The sequence below is a fragment of the Chrysemys picta genome, chromosome 5 (genome assembly GCF_011386835.1).
Source record: "Chrysemys picta bellii isolate R12L10 chromosome 5, ASM1138683v2, whole genome shotgun sequence".
NCBI classification, from domain to species: domain Eukaryota; kingdom Metazoa; phylum Chordata; order Testudines; family Emydidae; genus Chrysemys; species Chrysemys picta.
In genome coordinates this window covers 123,045,396-123,066,521 of record NC_088795.1, presented here as the reverse complement: position 1 = coordinate 123,066,521, position 21,126 = coordinate 123,045,396, and the positions used below count along the sequence as shown (strand labels likewise).

Sequence of the window (21,126 nt, the reverse complement as noted above, 5' to 3'; positions counted from 1 at the left end):
TTGGTATCTCGCAATTTTTAATTCCAAATGTGATGATCATAGCTGTAATATTAATATAATATTTACTATTTTAAAATAATTAGTATCCTTTTTATATTCCAACAGGTCTGGAAACTAGGCTGGTCACCAAAACCTGCAGGTGATTTTGGCACAGCTTTTCCAGAAATTCCTGTCGAATTTCTTCAAGAAAAAGAAATCTTTAAAGAGTTCATCTATCGCATTAATACATTGGGTAGGTAGACAACATGTTTATGGTTCTTTTGAATACTTATTAGAAGTAGCTCTCAGAAGTATGTAAATTCATAGTTTGGAATGCAGATCCAGGAACAACCTATGTTTATGATAAAAGACCAGGGGTAGGCAACCTATGGCATGCGTGCCGAAGGCGGCACACGAGCTGATTTTCAGTGGCACTCACACTGCCCGGGTCCTGGCCACTGGTCCGGGGGACTCTGCATTTTAATTTAATTTTAAATGAAGCTTCTTAAACACTTAAAAAACCTTATTTACTTTACATACAACAATAGTTTAGTTATATATTATAGACTTATAGAAAGAGACCTTCTAAAAATGTTAGAATGTATTACTGGCACGCGAAACCTTAAATTAGAGTGAATAAATGAAGACTTGGCACACCACTTCTGAAAGGTTGCTGACCCCTGAGTTAGACCATCACTGTTTACCCAAATGTGTTAGAGGACAGAAAGAAATTTGGATTGGTGGTGGGACATTTTTAGCATCTTTGATACGTGATGGGAGCACTTGATCTTGTGTCAGATAAACAAGTTTTGGGATATGAGCTTCAGATAAACTAGTTTTCACTATAAAAGCAAAAATGAAGTACAATATTTGATTTCTTCTCAAACTAAAATAGGAAAACCTTACTCTGGGTTGAAACTAAACCAAAATATACTGTGATCATGATTTCGTCTTTCCCTTTCGGAGAGCAGGGTTCAAATACTGCTTAATTCCCAAACTAAAATGAATGCATTGGTCTCTTCCTATTTGGGGGTGGAAGAGCGGGAGGTATGTATGTATGTATGTATGTATGTATATCAGTGTTATGAAAAAAACACCCAAAAAATTCAATTTTGGTACTTCATTGACTATCATTTTCTATGTAGAAGTGGAATAGTGGATATTGCAGAGCAGGATAGAATCACTGTAATTCAGTGAGCACTAAATTCAGCTCAGAATTGTAATATGAAATTTTAGTAATACAGGGATTTAACTTTGGTGTTGCCAGTAACATTCCTTGTATTGTATAGAAATATCCATTGGGTTTTTTTGCCACACACCATTACTGTTAGATATACCATTCACAATTCAGGGCAGCTACACCTGTCTTTTCTCTCTATGGTCCAGCAAGGGAACTCCCTCTTAGGCTTCTGGCTCCCTAGCTGTTACTTCTCTTGGGCGGAGACATGCTTCTGTCTTTCCTGACTGATTTATTTCCAGGCTGCACAGTTCCCTACTTACACTGTGAATTTCCAGCAAGGCAGACTGCCTCAGCAGGTCTTTGCCTTCCTCCCTCAGGGACTATAAACAGTGTAGTGCTCATGCTTCAGTTACTACGTAGCTCTTTCTAAGCTAGTACATTTATTCTTAAGGTGAAAGTATTACAGAAAAACATATTAAAACAATAAAAGAAGCTACACACTGCTAATAAGCTTACTGGCCCCCGTGAATCTGAGTGTGTCTTCTTTATATTGTTTGGGTCTTTAATCTGTCCTCCTGTAACAGGGGATCAGCAGATATAGGGTCCCCTCTTCATGGCGTAGCTTCCAAAGTGTGAGTTTTGAAGTGGGAAACGTGCATTCTTCTTCGAGTGCTGTCCCTGTGGGTGCTCCACTGTAGGTGTCGGTGCGTCCCAGCGTCATTGATAGGAGACTTTTGGTAGCAGTGTCTGGTTGGGGGCCATGTGGTGCTGGCCCCCATCATTTCCTTCTCAACCATCCTCAGCTGCAGGCGGAGCTCCATGAGCGGTGTCTGAAATAGAGCAAAACAAAATAAATTAGACAGTAGAGTTAATAGGTAGCTATAGGTAGTGGATAGCGTAAATTTAGTATTAAGTATCAGTTTCAAACTAGTTATCTCCCCCCAAAAATGTGAAGAGATCATCTCCCCTGTTGTTCTTTATAAATAGTTAGACAAAAAAATTAGTAAAATAATGCCAGACTCGCCTGGATTCAAAAGATGCCTGTCTCAGATGGACACTCGTTTAAGGAAGCGATGCCCATCTCAGACAGACACTCACAGTGCGTTCGTTGCTTAGGAGAGATACACGTCCTTCAGAAATGCACACACTGCAGCAATCTCAAAGCCAAAGGTGAGGAGAGACCGGGATCTGAGACTAAAAATTATTTTGATGGAAAAATCCCTTACTCCTCCTTTGGACAGTAATAAGAACCAGAGAGAAGACTCTCCAGGAACCTTCTCCCTGGACAGGGAAAGCACCCTAACCTCCAGAAAATCAGGGGAAAGGGATGCCTCACCCTTGCAGAAAGAGCTGTTAAAGAGAACTGTTTCCAGCTGATGGCCAGCAGGGGTAGCACGCTCGACGCTCTGGGCACATCGGGCACTGGCCGCACCGCGAGCACGAATGATAAAGAGAAGAAGTCGAGTGGAAGGCATAAGACTGCCGCCTCCTCCACAGCACCGTCAACCCCAAGGAACTACCCGGTGCCGATGATACCTAAACCGGTGATGTAACCCCCAAGTACAGATTCCATTGGAGCAGTTATCAATAAAGACGAGACCAGCCACATCGGCACCAACTAAAGCGACACACAAGAGGTCAGTACCGAAGCAAGTGCCCATACAGATATATACAGTGCCAATGACCCCAGCCCTGATCAGACCAATAACATCAACACCAGGGGCTCCTATACTTGTGATGACTCCCCAGTACCGTTGACACCGATAAACCAAGATCTTCTGTAGTGAGGAGGAAGATGATATGGAGGAGGGAGTATTCTACTCAGGTCACTCCTCCCGCCTCCGGTGCCAAACCTCAACCATCACTTACAAATACTAAACCACGCCTGTGCAGAGACATGCCACCATAGTTGACCAACCCATGAATGTGCCCACCCTTACCATTCCCAATGCAATGGGCACACTGGAATCCATGGGTGGTGTACAGAGCACAAATGCAAGGGGGACACATCCCTCAAAGGAAGCAAATATGACCACCTACAGAGACAGCCACAGAACCATCGGAGGCACCTGAGGAAACTATAGAAGAGTTGGACGATACACAAGAACTGCCACCGGAACACAACTTCTCTTCATCACCAGATGAGGCAGTCATGCCCCCTACAACCACGGTGATAAATGATCCAAAACAATTCCAAGAATTGCAGCCGTATCCCCATTTCACCACAAGATGGAAGGATTTATAGCCTTCAGGCATCCAAACACCAAATGATTCCTTTAGGAATTCAAAACATGTATTTTGTAGTCCTCAAACCAACACCAGCATGGGATCTAAACTTCGTACTTAAGAGCCTCACCAAAGCCCCATTCGAACCCCTGGCTACCTGCTCGCTACTGCATTTATCAATGAAGGTAGCATTCCTTGTAGCGATCATATCAGCACGCAGAGTGGATGAGTTCGGGGCCCTTATGGCCCATCCGCCTTACACTGATTTCTTTAAAGACAAAGTGACTTTGAGACCACACCTAAGGTAACCTCATCATTTCACATCAATCAACCTATACATCTCCCTGCACTCTTCCCTAAACCACATAGGTCTACTCAGGACTCTGTGCTAAACACACTAGACTTTGAATGAGCACTAGCACTCTACCTAGATTGAACAAAACATTTCCGTAAGACATCAAGACTCTTCATATCTACCACGGAATGATCAAAAGGCACAGCCATCTCAAAACAGAGATTGTCTAAATGGATTTCAAATTGCTAACAAATGTTACCAACAACAGAAGATAGAACCCCCATTACCCAGAGGATTAGGGCCTATTCAACGAAAGCCATTTCTACCTCAACAGCATTTCTATATAATGTACCAATCAAAGAAATATGCCAGGCTGCAACCTGGGTCTCAGTACACACGTTCACAAACCACTATGCAATCACAAAAGATTCTGAGGCAGATGCAATACTAGGTCTTACGGTACTATCGTCGACTATCCAACCTACTCCGGAACCCAACCGGCCATAATGGGGTACTGTTCTACAGTCCCCTACAGTGGAGCACCCACAGGGACAGCACTCGAAGAAGAGAGGGTTACTCATCTTGTGCAGTGACTGAGGTTCTTCGAGATGTGTCCCCCTGTGGGTGCTCCACTACCACCCTCCTCCCCTCTATTCTGGAGTTCTAAATAAGAGCGTTACGGCAGAGAAGGAACAGAGGGGGCTAGGATGCGTGAGCACTAATGGCACCACAAGGCGGCTACTGCACACATTCACCCCGACCAGACAGTGCTACCAAAAATCTCTGATCAGCGGTGCCGGGACGCACCGTCACCTACAGTGAAAAACAAATCAGAATAGGATCATTTACGTACGCATGTTCAGAATCCAGTTTAGGTAAGAGATGGACATTTTTTAAAGTAGAATTGGAGAAACTTAGGTTACAAAAGTTATAAAAATGACTTAAATTGGAACGGAACCAGTGTGAAATTATTTCTGTGGAAATTACATTTTAAAATGCTGTTTCACATTTGTAATAAAAGCTAGTTTATAGTTGCATTGAAGTAGTAAATAGCCTTATACCTTTGAATACGTTCATAGGGTGGACTAGCCGTACCCAGTTTGAAGAGACCTGGGCTACTCTCCTTGGTGTGCTTGTAACTCAACCAATTGTAATGGACCAAGAAGAAAATCAACAAGAGGTAAAGCCATTCAGTGACATGTTTATGTAGTATAAATGCTTTTCCTTATTGGTAATTTAACTCTGTTAGGCAGACCCTTGCCCACTGTAATACTGCAAGATGACTTCTTTTATAATTAACATTTACCTTCTGGGCTAAAGTCTCTGCCTGTAGGTGAATGGTTTTGGAAAGTTTGAGAAAAAATTCAACCATTTTTGAGTTACAGATAAATGAAAGAAATACACTTCAAACCCTAATTGTGATAATACAGGTGCTTAATTTTATTAAGCACAGGCAGAAATTGCCAAAAGATTACAAGAAACCTATTATTGCATCAGAAAAAAGCTGCATCTTTATAATCAAACTCAGGAAATGAACTAATTAAGGTTCCAACAGCAACAATAATTTGGTCAGATTACACATGATATTTTCTATTCCAGTTTTAGTGTTAAAAAGTAGCTTGTTACAATACTGTTTGTTGTAAGATTTAGATCACAAAGTGAGCAGGATGTGTAATGTAGCCCAGTCACTGTTGCTGTTGTATCCTGAACTAACCCATAGATGTCATAGGTGGAGAAACCCGCTATGTGGTCCATCTCCCTGCACTTGCAGGCAGCTTGAAAATACTGTATCAGTAAGATCTTTAAATATGTTTTACTGCAGCATATTTAACAGACAAGGTTATTGAAATTGAACATTTACAAAGTGCTGCAATGCAAACAACTTATTGGAAAATAAATGTAAAATAAAAAAAGAATAAATATGAATGAATTAGGAAAGGTTGGTATAGGCAGAATGGGGAGAAAGGACGGGCCAGTGGCTAGGTCACTAGCCTGGGACTCTGGGTGATCTAGGTTCAATTTGCTGCCCACCACAGACTTCCTTCGTGATCTCGGGCAAGTCATGTGGTCTCTCTGTGCATCAGTTCCCATCTATAAAATGGGGGCATGTTTACCTACTTCAGACGGTAAATACATTAAAGATTGGGGATGCTCTGATACTATGGCAGTGGGAGTCATATTTTTTTTAAATTGAAGAAATGAGTATCTAAGATAAATGTATAGCATGGAAAAGATTGCTGAATACAGCAAAAATTGTTAATGTCTTAACAGTTTTCTTAAGGTGAAAGCATTACAGAGGAAATGTTAAAAACAATAAAAGAACCTATACGATTGCTAGCTAATAAGCTTACCAGAGATCACCTCTCTTCCCCAACCTCCAACAAGGGTTCTGGTTGCTGTCAGTACTTCCAACCCTTCCCTAAGGATTGGGGCCCTCCCTTTGGCCAGAAGGTCCTTCCATTTGCAGGATCAGAAAGACTGCCCCCCCCCCCCCCCCACACACACACACACACACTCTGTTCTTAAATCCTGGAGGGCTGTGGTCTCCTCCTCCACGAAATTGCATACAATCCTTGGCCCACAGTGATATATACACTTAATACAGTAAGATTTCACATAATTCAATAAGGTTTGACAAGGATATCGCAGGAAATTGTCATATTTGTCACAGTAGTTATTGACTCGAGTATAAATGTATATCATTTGGTTATGATGAATTATGTTGTTGCAACTTAATCAGTATCTAAAAAGTGATCACAAAAACTTGGGAATGGATCCATCTGAACTTAGACACAACATGAAAGTAAGTGGATGGTTCTGGAAATATTAAAAAATATCTATCACGAGATTGTAGGTTAAATCCTTATAATTATATTTAGTTCCCAAAGAGTATGAGGCCTCATACAAACTACAACATAGATCAGGAGATTGATGTGGTGGCCAGAGTTCTGATCAGGAAGAAATGTACACTCTCACCAGAAACATTGCTAGAGTCTTTGGGATGTTGCATTCCACTGGAGTATTGAGAGAGCATCTGTAGCATCAAGCGACACATTACATTGGTTTTGGTGGAACTTACTCTATGTGAAAATGGAAAATTGTATGTTCACTTTACAGGAAGACACAGAGAGGACCCAAATTAATGTTCTTGCAGTACAAGCCATAACCTCCTTGGTGCTGAGTGCAATGACAATACCAGTTGCAGGCAATCCAGCAATCAGCTGCTTGGAACAGCAGCCCCGCAATAAAGCTTTAAAAGTTCTGGATACAAGGTATTATTTCACCTGTTCTGAAAGCAGATGAAAGTATATTGATAGCTTGATGCAGAGTTATGCACAAGATAGCTTATTCTATTAACAGCACTAATATAGACATGTGGTGTAAAATATAGATGTATATGTTTGTATATATACGTACACACGTTATATTTTGTAAACCCCAAAATGAAACACTACACTATGAGTACATTTACTTTTAACGATAGCTACATCTCTTTTGTTGGCAGAGCAGTTGTCCAATGAAAGCTCTTCATGTTTTTCTAAGCTAAATATGGAAGGAACCCTAATATCACAATAAACCTTAAGCTCAGGCAAAATTTCAGACTTGTTTAAAAACAACTAAGTGAATATGCAGCTAGAATAGTAAACTAGTAATTTTCATACTTAATTTTACAGGCAAATGCTGGAAAAAACATCTTAAACCATTAATGTGCTTTCTTCTGCGCTTTCAGGTTTGGGAGGAAGTTAAGTGTTATCAGAGGAATTGTGGAACAAGAAATCCAAGCAATGATATCTAAGAGGGATAATATAGCCACTCACCATTTGTATCAAGCATGGGACCCTGTTCCATCACTTTCTCCTGCTACCACAGGTGTGTGCGCAATGGTCATTTATACCAATAATTCTTCAGTCCTGCAGTGAATGAAATGATGGCTGCTTGCTGAAAAAAGTAACTTTTCTTATATGTGATAGAAAAACATTTACAGGAATTACCATATACACTATTCTGAACAAATAATGTAGAAAAAAAGTAGTTTTCAGGTTTATTGGGCATTTGTTTAAAAAGTCCTTTGTCTTTTTATTTTAGGTGGTCTTATCAGCCATGAAAAGCTTTTACTGCAGATCAATACTGAGCGAGAAATGGGAAACATGGGCTATAAACTAGGACAGGTTTGTTCAAGTTAATACATCAAGCCCAAACTTTTTAAAACTTTTTTGTCTTTATTCTCAAAAATCTAGTTGAAGAAGCATTGCTTAACATCCAATTTAGATTTAGTAAACTAAGGCCAATCTTAAATCCTGACTGAAAACAAAACAAGTGAGGTTTTTTTGAGTTGTAAATAAATTTCCTAGCTAGGGAGCACAAGTCATCCACCAGGATTCATTAAATACTTGTTAGCACCAAGTATAATGCCTTATCAATAATTCTGATGTTTAAATTCATAATTTAAATATTTAATTCCCTGACTAAATTTAAACTCCTTTTGGAAAAATAGTATTCCATTTTAAAAAGGCAGAAATGCATTAGCAAAAACTTCTTCTTAATTTCAAATACTTAATTTAAATAACATTACTATCACTGTTAAAAGATCTAAATTGCCCAAGTTAGTATTTCCAAGTAAGATTATGGAAAATATCAGATTTATGTTGTCTGTCTCTAGGACCCTTGCTTCCCCCTTTATTAGTTGGGAATATTTTAACTTGCTGGATATCATATTACTGCCCATTAGCAAGGCATTTGTATTTCCTACAAGAAAATCATTACAGCTATAATATGACAACAATTCCAACATTTTTATTGTAAGACTAGCAGTGCAAAAGTTCTGACTGAGAAGGAACTTCCATTACAAACTACCATTTTTAGGTACTTACTGTCACTGTTCAGGGCAACTGCACCTGTATTCCACCTCCATGGTCCCTTGAGGACACCCACTCTAGTCTCATAGCACTCTAGTCTCATAGCTCCACAGCCATTACCTCTCTTGGGAAGAGACCCACATGTCCCGCCCTTCTGACCAGGGTTTTTCCAGGCTGCACAGTTCCCTGCCTCCATTGTGGCCAGTGTCTGCGCTTTGCTTTCTCTCCAGACGCTACTAACAGCATAATTTCTGTAGTTACAAGTTATCACACAGCTCTTTCTATGCAAGCACATTTTATACTTAAGGTGAAACCATTATAAAGAACATTAAGAACAAAAAAGAACCTGCATGCATTCTAAAAAGCTTACAAGAGGCTCTCAGCCCTTAGGCTCTCATAGAAGTCAGTCATTCAAAACCCACAACTGGGTTCACCCCATCGTTATAAGTTCATAACTGTCTCAGATTCAGAATAAGAACTACCATGAATAGTTCAGTCTTTCCTTGACGCTGCTTGGTCATCTGATCTTGGCCTCATGTAACAAGTGATCAGCAAGCAGTAGGGCGTGGCTAGGTTCAGGGCCGCCCAGAGGATTCAGGGGGCCTGGGGTCTTCGGTGGCAGAGGGCCCCCGCCGCCGAAGACCCGGCACTTCGGTGGCGGGTCCCGGGGCGGAAGGATCCCCCGCCGTGGGTCTTCAGGGCACTTCGGCAGTGGGTCCCGGAGCGGAAGGATCCCCCGACGCCGAATTGCCACCGAAGATCCGGAGCGGAAGAAGTTCCGGGGGCCTGGGCCCCGCGAGAGTTTTCTGGGGGCCCCGGAGCGAGTGAAGGACCCCGCTCCAGGGGCCCCGAAAAACTCTCGTGGGGGGCCCCTGCTGGGCCCGGGGCCTGGGGCAAATTGCCCCACTTGCCCCCCCCCCCCCCCCTACTCCCCCCGGGCGGCCCTTGCTGGGTTTTGCATAACCAGGAATTTGCATTCACCTCCCCTAGATATTTTCCAGGAAAACCACTTAACACTTTTTGTTCCAAAAGTCCATTATTATCTGGCACGTTATGCAACATAGTCCTTTGTACCCCCAGGTCTCACATCTGTCAGATCTCCCCACTCCAGATGTTACATACATTCCTGGCCCATGATAATACATAAATCATTCATTTAAAATAAGGGACCGCAAAGATGTATAAACTTAATTCAATAAGGTGTATCAAGGATACTGCTGAAAAATACTGTATTATCTGTCACACTTACGTCCAAAAATATACTGCCCAAAGGTGAGTTTATTTTGCCAGGAAAGCTTTTTTTGTGTGTGCGCGCTATTGAGTGAAAAATAAGTTTATTCACAAGTTAACTTTTCTGATTTTTTTTCTTGAATTCCAATTTAATTTCATTTTTAAAATCTTCAAATATGTCATTGGCTCATTCCTTAATGACATGCCTTTGACATGTTTCAAGTCATTTTGTTGACAAAGTTGAGCATTACAATATTCTGCATTGTATAAACACATTGTACAAACTTCTGGTGTTTAGGACCGTACCAGAGATGCAGTTTTTCAAATATAGACAATTTAGCTTCACACATTGAAATAAATGATCTTCTGGAGTAGGGTTTTTGTGTGTTGAATTTCCTTTCAATCTTTTTAATTGAAGTGACTCCATCATTAGACTAAAATGCAGCTGTGAAATTAAGTTTAAGTTGCAGTCTAAAATATGACCCTGCCAAAATGCACCATGTACATTTGTGAATATTCTTGCAATTAGAATTTGTTGCTCATGATGAGTAACATCATTTTTAAAATAACTTAATACTAGTCTTATTTTTCTTTCTCAACAAAAACATTTAATCCTTATCTAGAGATTAATCATTGAAGAGAATTATTTTTTACATTTGTAAAAATTAAAATGTCCAAATGGATTTTTTTCACATTCTTTATTCATTTCCTCACTCACCTATGCCTCTTTGCTCTAAATCAGAAGCCCAGACAAAAAATTTTGCTATTTAGCTTGCGGGCTGAGATCTTGTACCACTTTTGCTGCCTGGATTGAATTTTATTTCCAATTTGCGAGCCCCTGAAAACAGAGTTCACAGTGGAAACATGACATAAATAGCCTTGATTGTTGTGAGTATAATGCTATATGTGGGTACTGTGTGTATAATATATATAAATTATTTATAAATATTAAAAAGTTTAGATTAAGGGAAACCTTTCTAAGCATGTATGTGTGTGGTCCTGTCTAGCTTTATATAATGCTAGCTAATTTAACTAAGATCATAACCTCTGTACAGTTAAATTTCCTGGATGGACGTTCTAGTGTACACATCATCATTGCAGCTGCTGCTTGCATGATATAGAGCAAACAAGAATGCAACATTTTAAGCCTACTTTATTTTTAAATTGAGGAAGCAAATCTGTATTTTTTTGTGAATAATTTTAGAAATTTTGGGAAGGGGTGGAAGAATGTAAACATACACTTAAGAAAGATGAAGCAGGTTTAGCTAGACTATTGGTGTAGAAATTTTGTTTTCAAGTTAGAATTCATAGAAATAACTTCATTCCCTGATTAAAGCAACTTTTTATATAGATAATCGGAGTAAAATCATGTTTTGTAGTCTAGGTTGAGACCAGAAATCCCCTCTCTAATTGTGATCCATGTAAAATTTTTAACTCCTTAGTCTCCCTCTCTTCCTTTAGAGCACTTAAATATATTTTAAAAATGTATTATATTTTGCTCTAAAATTCAGAATCATGACGCAACTACATTTAGGTAAGAAGTTATCATAAGAAATGATGCTTTGAACTTAAATTAGAAAAATTGGAGCTGTTCTGTGGGGATCAAGACATGGTTTCTCAGATTACTTGCACACACAAGTTTTTACTGCAGTCTGCATTATAGAACCAATGTATCCGAATCCTCAAGCTATATTGTACTCTGCTTATGCAGCAACAACAACAAAATTTCATCTAATTTCTGATTTCATAAACTTATCAGTGATAAGATAAGCAAGGGCACAACTTGTTTTTGGAAACTGGTCTCAGCTTACTGTACACAGAAAAATATCATTTTGACTTGCCGTTGAGCAAGCTGCTGCAAACATTCTTATTGTGTGCCAGATATGAATGTGATGCTTTACAGAAGTGTAAATAAGCAGTGCTGTAAATATTTAACACCTGAAGCCAATATTTCCAATGAGTGCCTAAATTTAGGCTTCTAAAACCATATCTAGGCACCCAAATGAAATAGGCCCATTTTTTTCAGAAACAATGAACAATCCCAGTGATGTTTTTTTGAACAAAACTACTATTGACGTTCTTATAGTTACCCTGGGAAGTATATTGAAAGATGCTCCAAAACATCAGTTTTTAAAGAGTTTACTTTTCTTGCTTAGTTTTCAAAGAACAGTAGAGCATGAAAGGTTTTAAAAATGCGTAATGGAAATGTAATGCGCACTCAATCTGACTGAGATTCTCCCCCCCCCCCCCCCACACACACACACACTTGCAATTCTGAAAATCGTGTATACTTAATTTTTCTGCCCAATGCTGCAAACTGACAGCACAATGGAAAGCAGCAAAACTGCTAGGGATAATTGTTTTAGTGTAGATTGCATTTGCTTCAACTTCAGTTTCACAATGGAATATTTGAAATGTTAGGAAATTACAGTACTAGATGAGCAGAAGATGGCAAATTCTGGATCCAGATTTTTAAAAAGTCACATTTAAAGCAAAATATTTTCAGCCAGAAGTTAAACATAAGAATTGTAATATTAACCTGTACATGACCAGGAATGATATAACATATAAAATTTAGGAGAGCACTCAAAATCTTTTATATTAAGTGGTGTTTTTCTAGAGTTGTGTGAAACTATCATAGTGAAACCTGCAACAAAAGAAAATGTGGCTGGTTCTGGACTTCATTATAAGCCCAACATTTTCATCAGTTTTTCGAAGATTCATAAACCTTTCAGCCAACTTGTCCCAACTTTCATGATCATTGGCTAGATTGATTTCAGTTTTGTCTGATTTTTTTTTTCATAGTTTCAACCCAACATTATCTACAGTGAGGCCATTTCAGCTAACTGGCACTTTGAGTTTGGGATTTATTTAGCCCCAAAAATTAGGGTGCAAAATCCATTTATGTGAACTGGATGGGACTCACACATATTCAAATGTTTCCACAAAACCCTGTGGAATGATATCAGGGTTTCATGCTGATCTATTTTTTTTTCAATCCTCCAGACACAACTAAGGGAAGGCAGCAATGTCACTGCATATATCTCATAGTAGAAGTCCTTTAATACTGCATATTACTTGAGCCTTGGCTGTTTTAAACATGATTATTCAAACTCTGACCTTCCAATTCTCTTTCCTAACCAGCATTTTTCCGTAATTAGCATAGGAGTTGCGATTAGCTCCTACAGTTAAGTTTCGAAACTTTTGCAAATGGCAATAGAACCAGCAGTCACTAACCTTCCCATGTCCTCTTTAATTTCACAGTAGTAGCATTTTCTGAATTGTTTCTAGTTTGACACTAGAATATACATAAAGGAAACTTTTTTTAAAAGGGTTTTTGGCTAGAGAATTCAGGGTTGGGACTTGCTCCTACATATATTGGTTCCAGCACCGGCGGCTCCAGGCACCTGCGCTCCAATCCCGTGCCTGGGGCGGCAAGCCACGGGGGCGCCCTGCCAGTCCCTGCGAGGGCAGCAGTCAGGCAGCCTTCGGCGGCTTGCCTGCGGGAGGTCCGCCAGTCCTGCGAATTCGGCAGCAGTTCGGAGGCGGGTACGCCGAAGCCGCGGGACTGGCGGACATCCCGCAGGCATGCTGCCGAATCTGTGGGACTGGGGACCTCCTGCAGGCGTGCCGCCGAAGGCAGCCTGCTGCCGTGCTTGGGGCAGCAAAAAAGCTAGAGCCGCCCCTGGTTCCCAGACAAGATACAGTTGGTTATAGCTTAATGGGACTGTGCTAATGTACTGTAAGTGTAGTGATATGATTGATGCCTGTAAAACTTACTGTTGTGCCTGTAAACTCAATATGCGATACGTTTTTAGAAACAAGTTTAGTATTTTCAGTGAAGTGATAGGGTGCACAGCATAATCTTATTGCTGCCATATAAGCACAACACATATACAACATAAAGTACTATAAAAATAATGGTATAAAGCTTTTATAAACATATCTTTATATACTGTAGAGTATTTTTGCTCCTCTTTTAAATAGAAAAATTTGTTATGGCTTTTTTTTGTTCTAGCAACTTCTAATTTGATTATGAAAAAGCTAAATATTTTTCAAGTTAATGTTTTCTGATATTTAAGGTTTCTATACACTCCGTGTGGCTAGGAAATAACATCACTCCATTGAGAGAAGAGGAGTGGGATGAAGATGAAGAAGATGAGAACGATATGCCTGCTCCTTCTTCACCACCAACCTCTCCTATTAACTCCAGGTCACTTGTGTTGTTGTTTTTTTGTTTGCCACTTGAACAGACTTCAGTTCTTGTGTTTTGAAGTCATTAAAAGAGAATCATATGTTGCCTTTTATAAAATGGATGCTGTGTAAGGATTGCTTTTCAAATAATTAGAAAAGAAACAATAATATAGTGATTGTAATCTTTGCTTATTGTACATTGCAGGAAACACCGGGCTGGGGTTGATATACATTCTTGTTCTCAGTTCTTGCTTGAACTGTACAGTCAATGGATATTGCCATCAAATCCTAGCAAGAGAACACCAGTCATTCTGATTAGTGAAGTGGTGCGATCAGTAAGTCTAAAAAATAAATTCTGTGCCTTAATTGAGTGCACTTTCATGGTATGTTTGAGTTTACAGAGAGTTTATAAAGTAGCTTTTCCTAATATACAGAAAAACAGATTTCTGTTGGCATCGTCATTGATGTAATGATACATCCTTCATCCGTAGTGATAACTTAAAGTTCAATGGGAAAGCTTTTGATTAAAATATATTAAGCTGTTTTAAGCACTCATTAATAGTAGAATATGTGTAAACTTGAGTTACAAATAAATATGTTATAAAAGAATACTTGAAAATAAATTCTTCTTTTACTTGCCTACCTACTAAGACTAGAGTTCAGGATTCTGTGTTTACCCTGTAATATAATGAGGGAGAAAATATAAAAGCAGAGGAACAAATGATGTAAGTGTGCACTAAGATTATTATTGAAGCATCTGATGAAATCTAGGATTCTTGAGGGCTGGAGAACTGGGGAGTGATTGCCACTGAAACTTTTAAGATAATATAAATTGAAAGGCAATTATTCATAGACTTAGAAAATGTTAGGATGGGGCACTCTTGGTGCAAAAATAATGTATTGTGCATTTTTGGAAGTCTGGGGTCATAGTGTTGCTAAACAGTAACCTTCATTTGGACCCCAGAACTGCTTATTTTACTTTTGTTGTTGGTTTTGTAAGCCAAAAGGTTAAGGAAAGCGAAGTTATTTTTTGAGTGCTATTCTGTATTTACTCCATGTCTGGTGCACATTTGCCCCATGAACTTAATTGAAGTCTTTTGACTAGCACTGTCTGTTAGGCTGCACCTACCTCTATCATGCCCTTGAGCCCCCCCGCCCCCCCAACGTGAGAGAATAAGGGGTGTGGAGTGACCAATAGATCCTCAATTCCTTCTCACCACCCATGGATGTAAGATTGAGCAAAGTTAGTGGTGTCTGGTCTCTTGCACTTGCGATCCCTGTTCTTCTGTTAGTTATTTGGCTAAGATTTTGCAAAGGCCTTATGTAACCCACTGCTGAGTGTGTTACACTCCACTTCTATGCTGGTCAACAGAGCATATGAATTGTTACAACCCCAGTTTACAGAACCTGTGGCTTGTAGCTCAAGCAGTAGCACCTCACGCTTTTAGTTCTAGAGATCCCTGGTCTGTTGGCCAAGAGGGCGGCCATCATGTTTACACTCAACTTGATGGGATTTCTGTGTATGTATGTAACATAACTTTTGAATGCTGCAACAGACCATTCCCTGACATTTTGGAATTGATCAAGGCATCAGTGGCCAGAGCCCTGTTGATTTTTGGGGGATATGGGAGACTCATGAAGAAGCCCTGCCATCTCTTTAGCACAGCCCCAGCCTCAAGCACCTTTCCAGTTGTCTATAGATCAAAGCTGGCTATTGGCACCCATTAACACCATCCATCATAACTATATTCCTATCACAGGTCTGCCTATCCTCCCAATTGAGTTTATTATGTTTTCACCATTGCCATGATACTGTTACCTTCCTCGAAGCAGTTAATTTGACTGCCACTTCGAGAGCTGTCAGTCAGTCTTAAGAGATCCTTACCCTTTCCCCACCCTTTTTGGGAAACATTTATTTAGTTTTCAAAAAGCTTGAGACAATATTCCCATAGGCCAATGGGTGCTGGAGATAATAAGAAAAAAGTTACTCCATTCAGTGTCAAGAATTTCCTACCATCCACGTGCCTTCACCATCCCTTTTCTGGAACTCCTTCTTATAAGAGTCTATCATATTGTGAGGCACAATCCCTCCTGAAATTAGGAACAATATGAGAAAGTTCCTCCTCAGTTTGTAAGAGGGTCGCGAGGTTATTACATTTGGGGTCGTGAGTTGTCAGTCTCCAGTTTTTAATTTATAAGTGGGGGTCGCACTCAGAGGTTTGCTATGTGAAAGGGGTCACCAATACAAAAGTTTGAGAACTACTGTGGTACAAGGACCACATCAAGTATGCAAGGGTGTTGCTTTCTACCAATCACTTCCTGTGAAGTGTAAAGTGACCGATGTTTCGATGCCTAGATAAGCTCCCCATCCTAGCTGTCTCAGAGCACTGGGTTGGTGGTCCAAAGAGAAGACTGTTACATATAAGTGTTCTGGAATACAGCACAGTGTGTCTTGCTTGTATGGCTTTTCTCAGCCACATCAGGGGACAAAGCATCCACATAAAGACAGACAATATAACTGCCATATTTTATGTAAATAAGCAGATAAGGGCCACATTCATTTGTCTATGCAAGAAAGCCTTTATCCTGTGGAAAGGCATATCCAACACCAAATAATGGTTTTGATAATCCACTTGCCATGTCTTCAGAACTTGCTAGCAGATATTTCTATCAGAACCATAAGTGGTTTGTGAAGGACTCTGACATTGGGTCAGTGTTTGACCAGTGGGATTTTTCTTGCACAGATTTGTTTGCAGTCAAGAACAAGAAGTGCAAAAATTTCTGCTCCGCTGAGGGCCGAGTCCCAGTTCACAATCAGGTGCTTTTCTGATTCCGTGGACTTGAGGCCTATATTATGCCTGCCTATCCATCCATCTGATCCCATGAGTAATGAGAAAGATCAAGCAGGACTTGGGATTAATCACTCTTTTAGCTCTTGCCTGGACAGGTGGTGTAGAGCTCAAGAGGTTGTCCATATAGTCCCCCAATAACTCTTTCTTTCTTTCCCTCGGGACTTAATCAGCCAGGACAAGGGCAGAATACTTCCTTCAGACCTGGCATCTCTATGTCTCATAACATGGAAGCTGTGTTGTTGGTGGCTGTAGAGAGAACCTGCTCTACATATGGACCTCCAGGGCAGATTAGCACGTTGTATGGCACAAGAACATAAGCAGCCTCTGGAATTTGTTTCAGAAAATCCCATAACTGAGATATGTACAACAGCTAGTTGGAAGATGATACATACCTTTATTAAGCTTTATTCCATGGCCGAGGCATCTCTATCTGGTGCTTGATTTGTTAAAGCTGTGCTGCAATCATTATTTTAGTTAGAATCCAAGCACCCTTCTCTGTTATTTTGTCTACTGCTTGTGAATCACCAGATGAGGACTACATATAGACAAGCACTTGAAGAAAGGGAAGTTACTTAATTTGTACAGTGACTGGAGCTCTTCCAGAAATATTATCTATATGTAGCCCACAACCCACCCTCCTTTCCCAGCTATTACAAGGTCTAACAACACTGGAATTCCATATTGGTGAAAGAACTGAGGGTTGGTTGGTCACTCCGCCCACTTTATGCTCTCAAGCGAGGGGACTTAAGGGCATGAAAGGCACAGGCATGGTCCAATGGGCACTACTGATTCCAATCTTGGCCTGGGGCACAAGTGCCTCAGACATGGAATACATATTGAGAACACATCTCAAATCCAAGTTACTATACAGGTAAGTCTTCTCACCTCACCACCCCACCCCACCCCACCCTTTTTTTTTTTGTGTGTGTGACTCTTGATCATGGGTATGTGATAGTAAAAATACCTGGGTGGTAGAATAGAGCGTTGAAGGATATGTTTGGGGCACCACCCCTATACATATTCAACACTGAGATAGTTAACACATTGAATAAGATAGTGAGCAATTCAGCCATAATTCCTAAAAGAAAGCAGAGAGCATTTTCCAATGTTTTGTGTTACTCTTATTTAAGAGATATAGAATCCTAAACTCTGCTTTCAGAAGGTATGTAAGAAGAACTGGCTTTAAATGTTTTATTTTAAAATGTCTTTCTACCATTTTGGGTTCTTTGTCTTTTTAAAGTTTGACTGTTCCTTTTTAAACCAGTGATTAGGCTATATCTGATTTTACTTGTCGCTTTCAAATTAAAACTTTTTACAGTCCATGTTACAATAAAAGGAGTTGAATTATTTTTTTGCTGGCAGTTACATTAAGTGGGGACAGTCTAACGTTTGTGACTTGATAATTACAGATTTTTCTACTCCATTTTTATCATGTTCACAGCTTCTGGCAGTGTCTGACTTGTTTACAGAGAGGAATCAATTTGAGATGATGTACACCACATTGACAGAATTGCGGAAGGTGCATCCATCAGAAGATGAAATTCTCATTCAATATTTGGTACCAGCCACATGTAAAGCAGCTGCTGTTCTTGGAATGGTAAGAAATTGTCACTTAAAAGTTGTGGCAAGTCTGTGAATGTATTGTCATTTTGGTCTATTTGATGCTGGAATTGCCGCACTTCCACAAAGAATTGGCATATTTCAGAGGTTTTAGGGAGCACCTCTCATGGTGGCAGCTTCATATTTTTAATACATTTTTAATTACTCTCATCCATCCATTTTTTAATAATTAGATTAACATAATCAAAGCTAGACCCAGTGTCTTTAATTGTGTCCTGAAGACTGCTATATTTGTGGTTTGGAGTGTTCTGGGGAATGAATTCCAGAGGGGAGGCCCTTAAATGGCAGAGTAGTAAATAAAGATGAGGACAGGGCAGTCATACGGAGTGATTTGGATCACTTGATAAGCTGGGCCCATTCAAACAAAATGACTTTAAATACAGCCAAATGCAAAGTTATACTTCTAGGAATGAGGAATGCAAGCTATTTGTATAGAATTGGGGATGTATGCTTGAAAGCCATTACTTTAGGAAAGATCTAGGGATTGTGGTGGACAAGCAAGTCAACGTGAGCTCCCAGAGCAATGCTGTAGCAAATAGAACTAATGTGATCCTTAGATGTATGAACAGAGAAGTAGGGATGTGATTTTGACTCTGTATATGGCATTGGTGGGACTGACTTTGGAATTCTGTGTCCAATTCTGGTGTCCCTATTTTAAAAATGATGTTGAAAAATTAGGGAGGGTATAGAAAAGAGCCACAAACATTATTCAAGGGCTGGAGAAAAGGCCTTACAGTGAGAGATTTAAAGAACTCAAACTGTGTAGCTTAACATAAAGAAAATTGAGAAGTGACTGGATTACTGTATTGAAGTACTTTCATGGGGAGAAGAGACTGGGTACCAAAGGGCTCTTTAATGTAGTGGAAAAAGGCACAACAAGATGTTTGGAAAGTGAAGCTGGGCATATTCAAATTGGAAATAGGCAAAAAAATTTAGCACTGAAGGTGGAAAAAAACTGGAACAAACAACCAAGGAAAATGGTGGATTCTCCATCTCTTGATGTCTTCAAATCAAGAACGGATGCCTTCCTGGAAGATATGCTGTAGGTAAACAAAAGTAATTGGGATCAATACAGGGGTAACTGCATGAAATTTAATGTCCTTTGATATGCAAGAGGTTAGCCTAGATGAGCTAATGTTGCCTTCTGGCCTTAAACTCTGTGAAACTGAGAGCCTTCCTCTGGACCAGCAAGAGCCTCCATTTGATTTTTAACTGCTGTGACAAGGGATGCAGTAAGAGACCATCTCTCCGATAGCCAGGTACCAGATTATTCAGGGCTTTAACGATAACCAGCAGCCCCTTCAATTACCCCTCCCCCCAAAACCAAACAGGAAACCTTTGTAGAGACTTGAGCACAAGTCGGTCTATGTAATGGTTCATGCCACTCAGAAGTTGGGTAGTTGCTGTGCGTGCAAGATTAGATTAGGATGGACTTTTTATAGTCCTAAAAAGACTGCATTTTAGTATTCTAGGCAAAGGCGTGGAGGCCCATTGCTAGGTCCACACTAGGAGTGAGTGATCATAATCCTATGATCAGTTGTAGATAGTGAATGTTACCATTGAGCTGCTGCTGTTACCAGAGAGAGCCTCAGCAGGGATAGATCCACTAAGACTCCAAACCTGAAAGTCATTGTAGTGAAAGATGGAAATACATTCTCCAATATATGGTGCAGAAACCACCTTCACCTACACCCAACCACTTCCACTAAAAATTCTCATTCCATTCATGAAGCTCATTGGAAGCAAAGCTGCTGCCATAAACACCTCCCTGTAAACTTTCATAAAGCCACTTGGTTGCCCTCCTTTAAAATCCCTCCTTAAAATCTTGTTTGCTGTGATGCATACAAAAAGCTTGACAATGGTTAGGCAGCTAGTGTGCTGTGCTTAACTGTTGTCTCATGTCCTTGAACGGGTGCCCCTCCTCCCCCAGCTGTTTGTTTCTGTCCACCTGTTTGTCTTTGGGGCAAGGGCTGTCTTGTTATGTTTATAAGTGCCTCGCATAGGCCCGGAGCCCTGATTGGGACCCCTGGGTGCTACTGCAATATAAATAAGCTGCATTCCAGCCTTCTCAGCTTCTGCTTTTTCAATCCTCTAATACCATGTTCACCCTAAACATACAAGTGATGGGAAGGATGTGTCCAGGTCTGACTGTCAGTGGCCATGGGTGACAGATAGTTGTTTCACTGGACCATCAGCAGTGTGTCCCAATGACTGAGGTTCCATGGTAATGTTTACCATAGATGCCGTTTAGAGTGCTTACGTGCCAAGCATCCTTATATGCAAATCATGGGCATATAGCAGTCTGTTTCATATATTAGCATTCTTCTTCACATGTCCATCAGTTTGGAGGATCATTGACAGATTTAGCTCCTAGAAGTTTCTAAGGCCTACATATGAGGATGCTTAGAATATAAATATCCTAAACTGCATCCATGGCATCCCTTACCTATCAGTATTATTAGTGCTTCCCCTAAACTGATGATATGTTATGACAGTTTTTTCTTTTCCAAGTATGACAACATTATGTTAACGTGTTGGTACAATGGTTTGCCATTTCACTTGCAAAAAGTTGATAAAGTACTTACACTGATTTAATGTTATGATCTTTTTGAGGAGAATGCTTTTACACTGAGAATTAGATGCAACCTTTTTAGTTTAACTAAATTTGCAAGCCAGAATATACCAGTTTTCCAA

At 40.0% G+C, this 21,126-nt stretch overlaps 1 protein-coding gene across 7 annotated transcripts in view; it reads left to right on the top strand.

Annotated features, from left to right (window-relative positions):
* Positions 1–21,126, top strand: part of HTT (huntingtin) — a 212,571-nt gene that overhangs the window by 164,979 nt on the left and 26,466 nt on the right. For 6 of the 7 annotated variants that reach the window (XM_005304086.5, XM_065598286.1, XM_005304085.5 and 3 more), the window contains 8 exons: positions 106–232; positions 4,760–4,860; positions 6,798–6,952; positions 7,411–7,550; positions 7,767–7,849; positions 13,849–13,979; positions 14,166–14,295; positions 18,254–18,409. In XM_005304086.5, coding sequence (XP_005304143.1) covers positions 106–232; positions 4,760–4,860; positions 6,798–6,952; positions 7,411–7,550; positions 7,767–7,849; positions 13,849–13,979; positions 14,166–14,295; positions 18,254–18,409 — 1,023 coding nt within the window. The remainder of the gene's footprint in view (positions 1–105; positions 233–4,759; positions 4,861–6,797; positions 6,953–7,410; positions 7,551–7,766; positions 7,850–13,848; positions 13,980–14,165; positions 14,296–18,253; positions 18,410–21,126) is intronic. The other variant, XR_010601950.1, reaches the window with a different exon arrangement.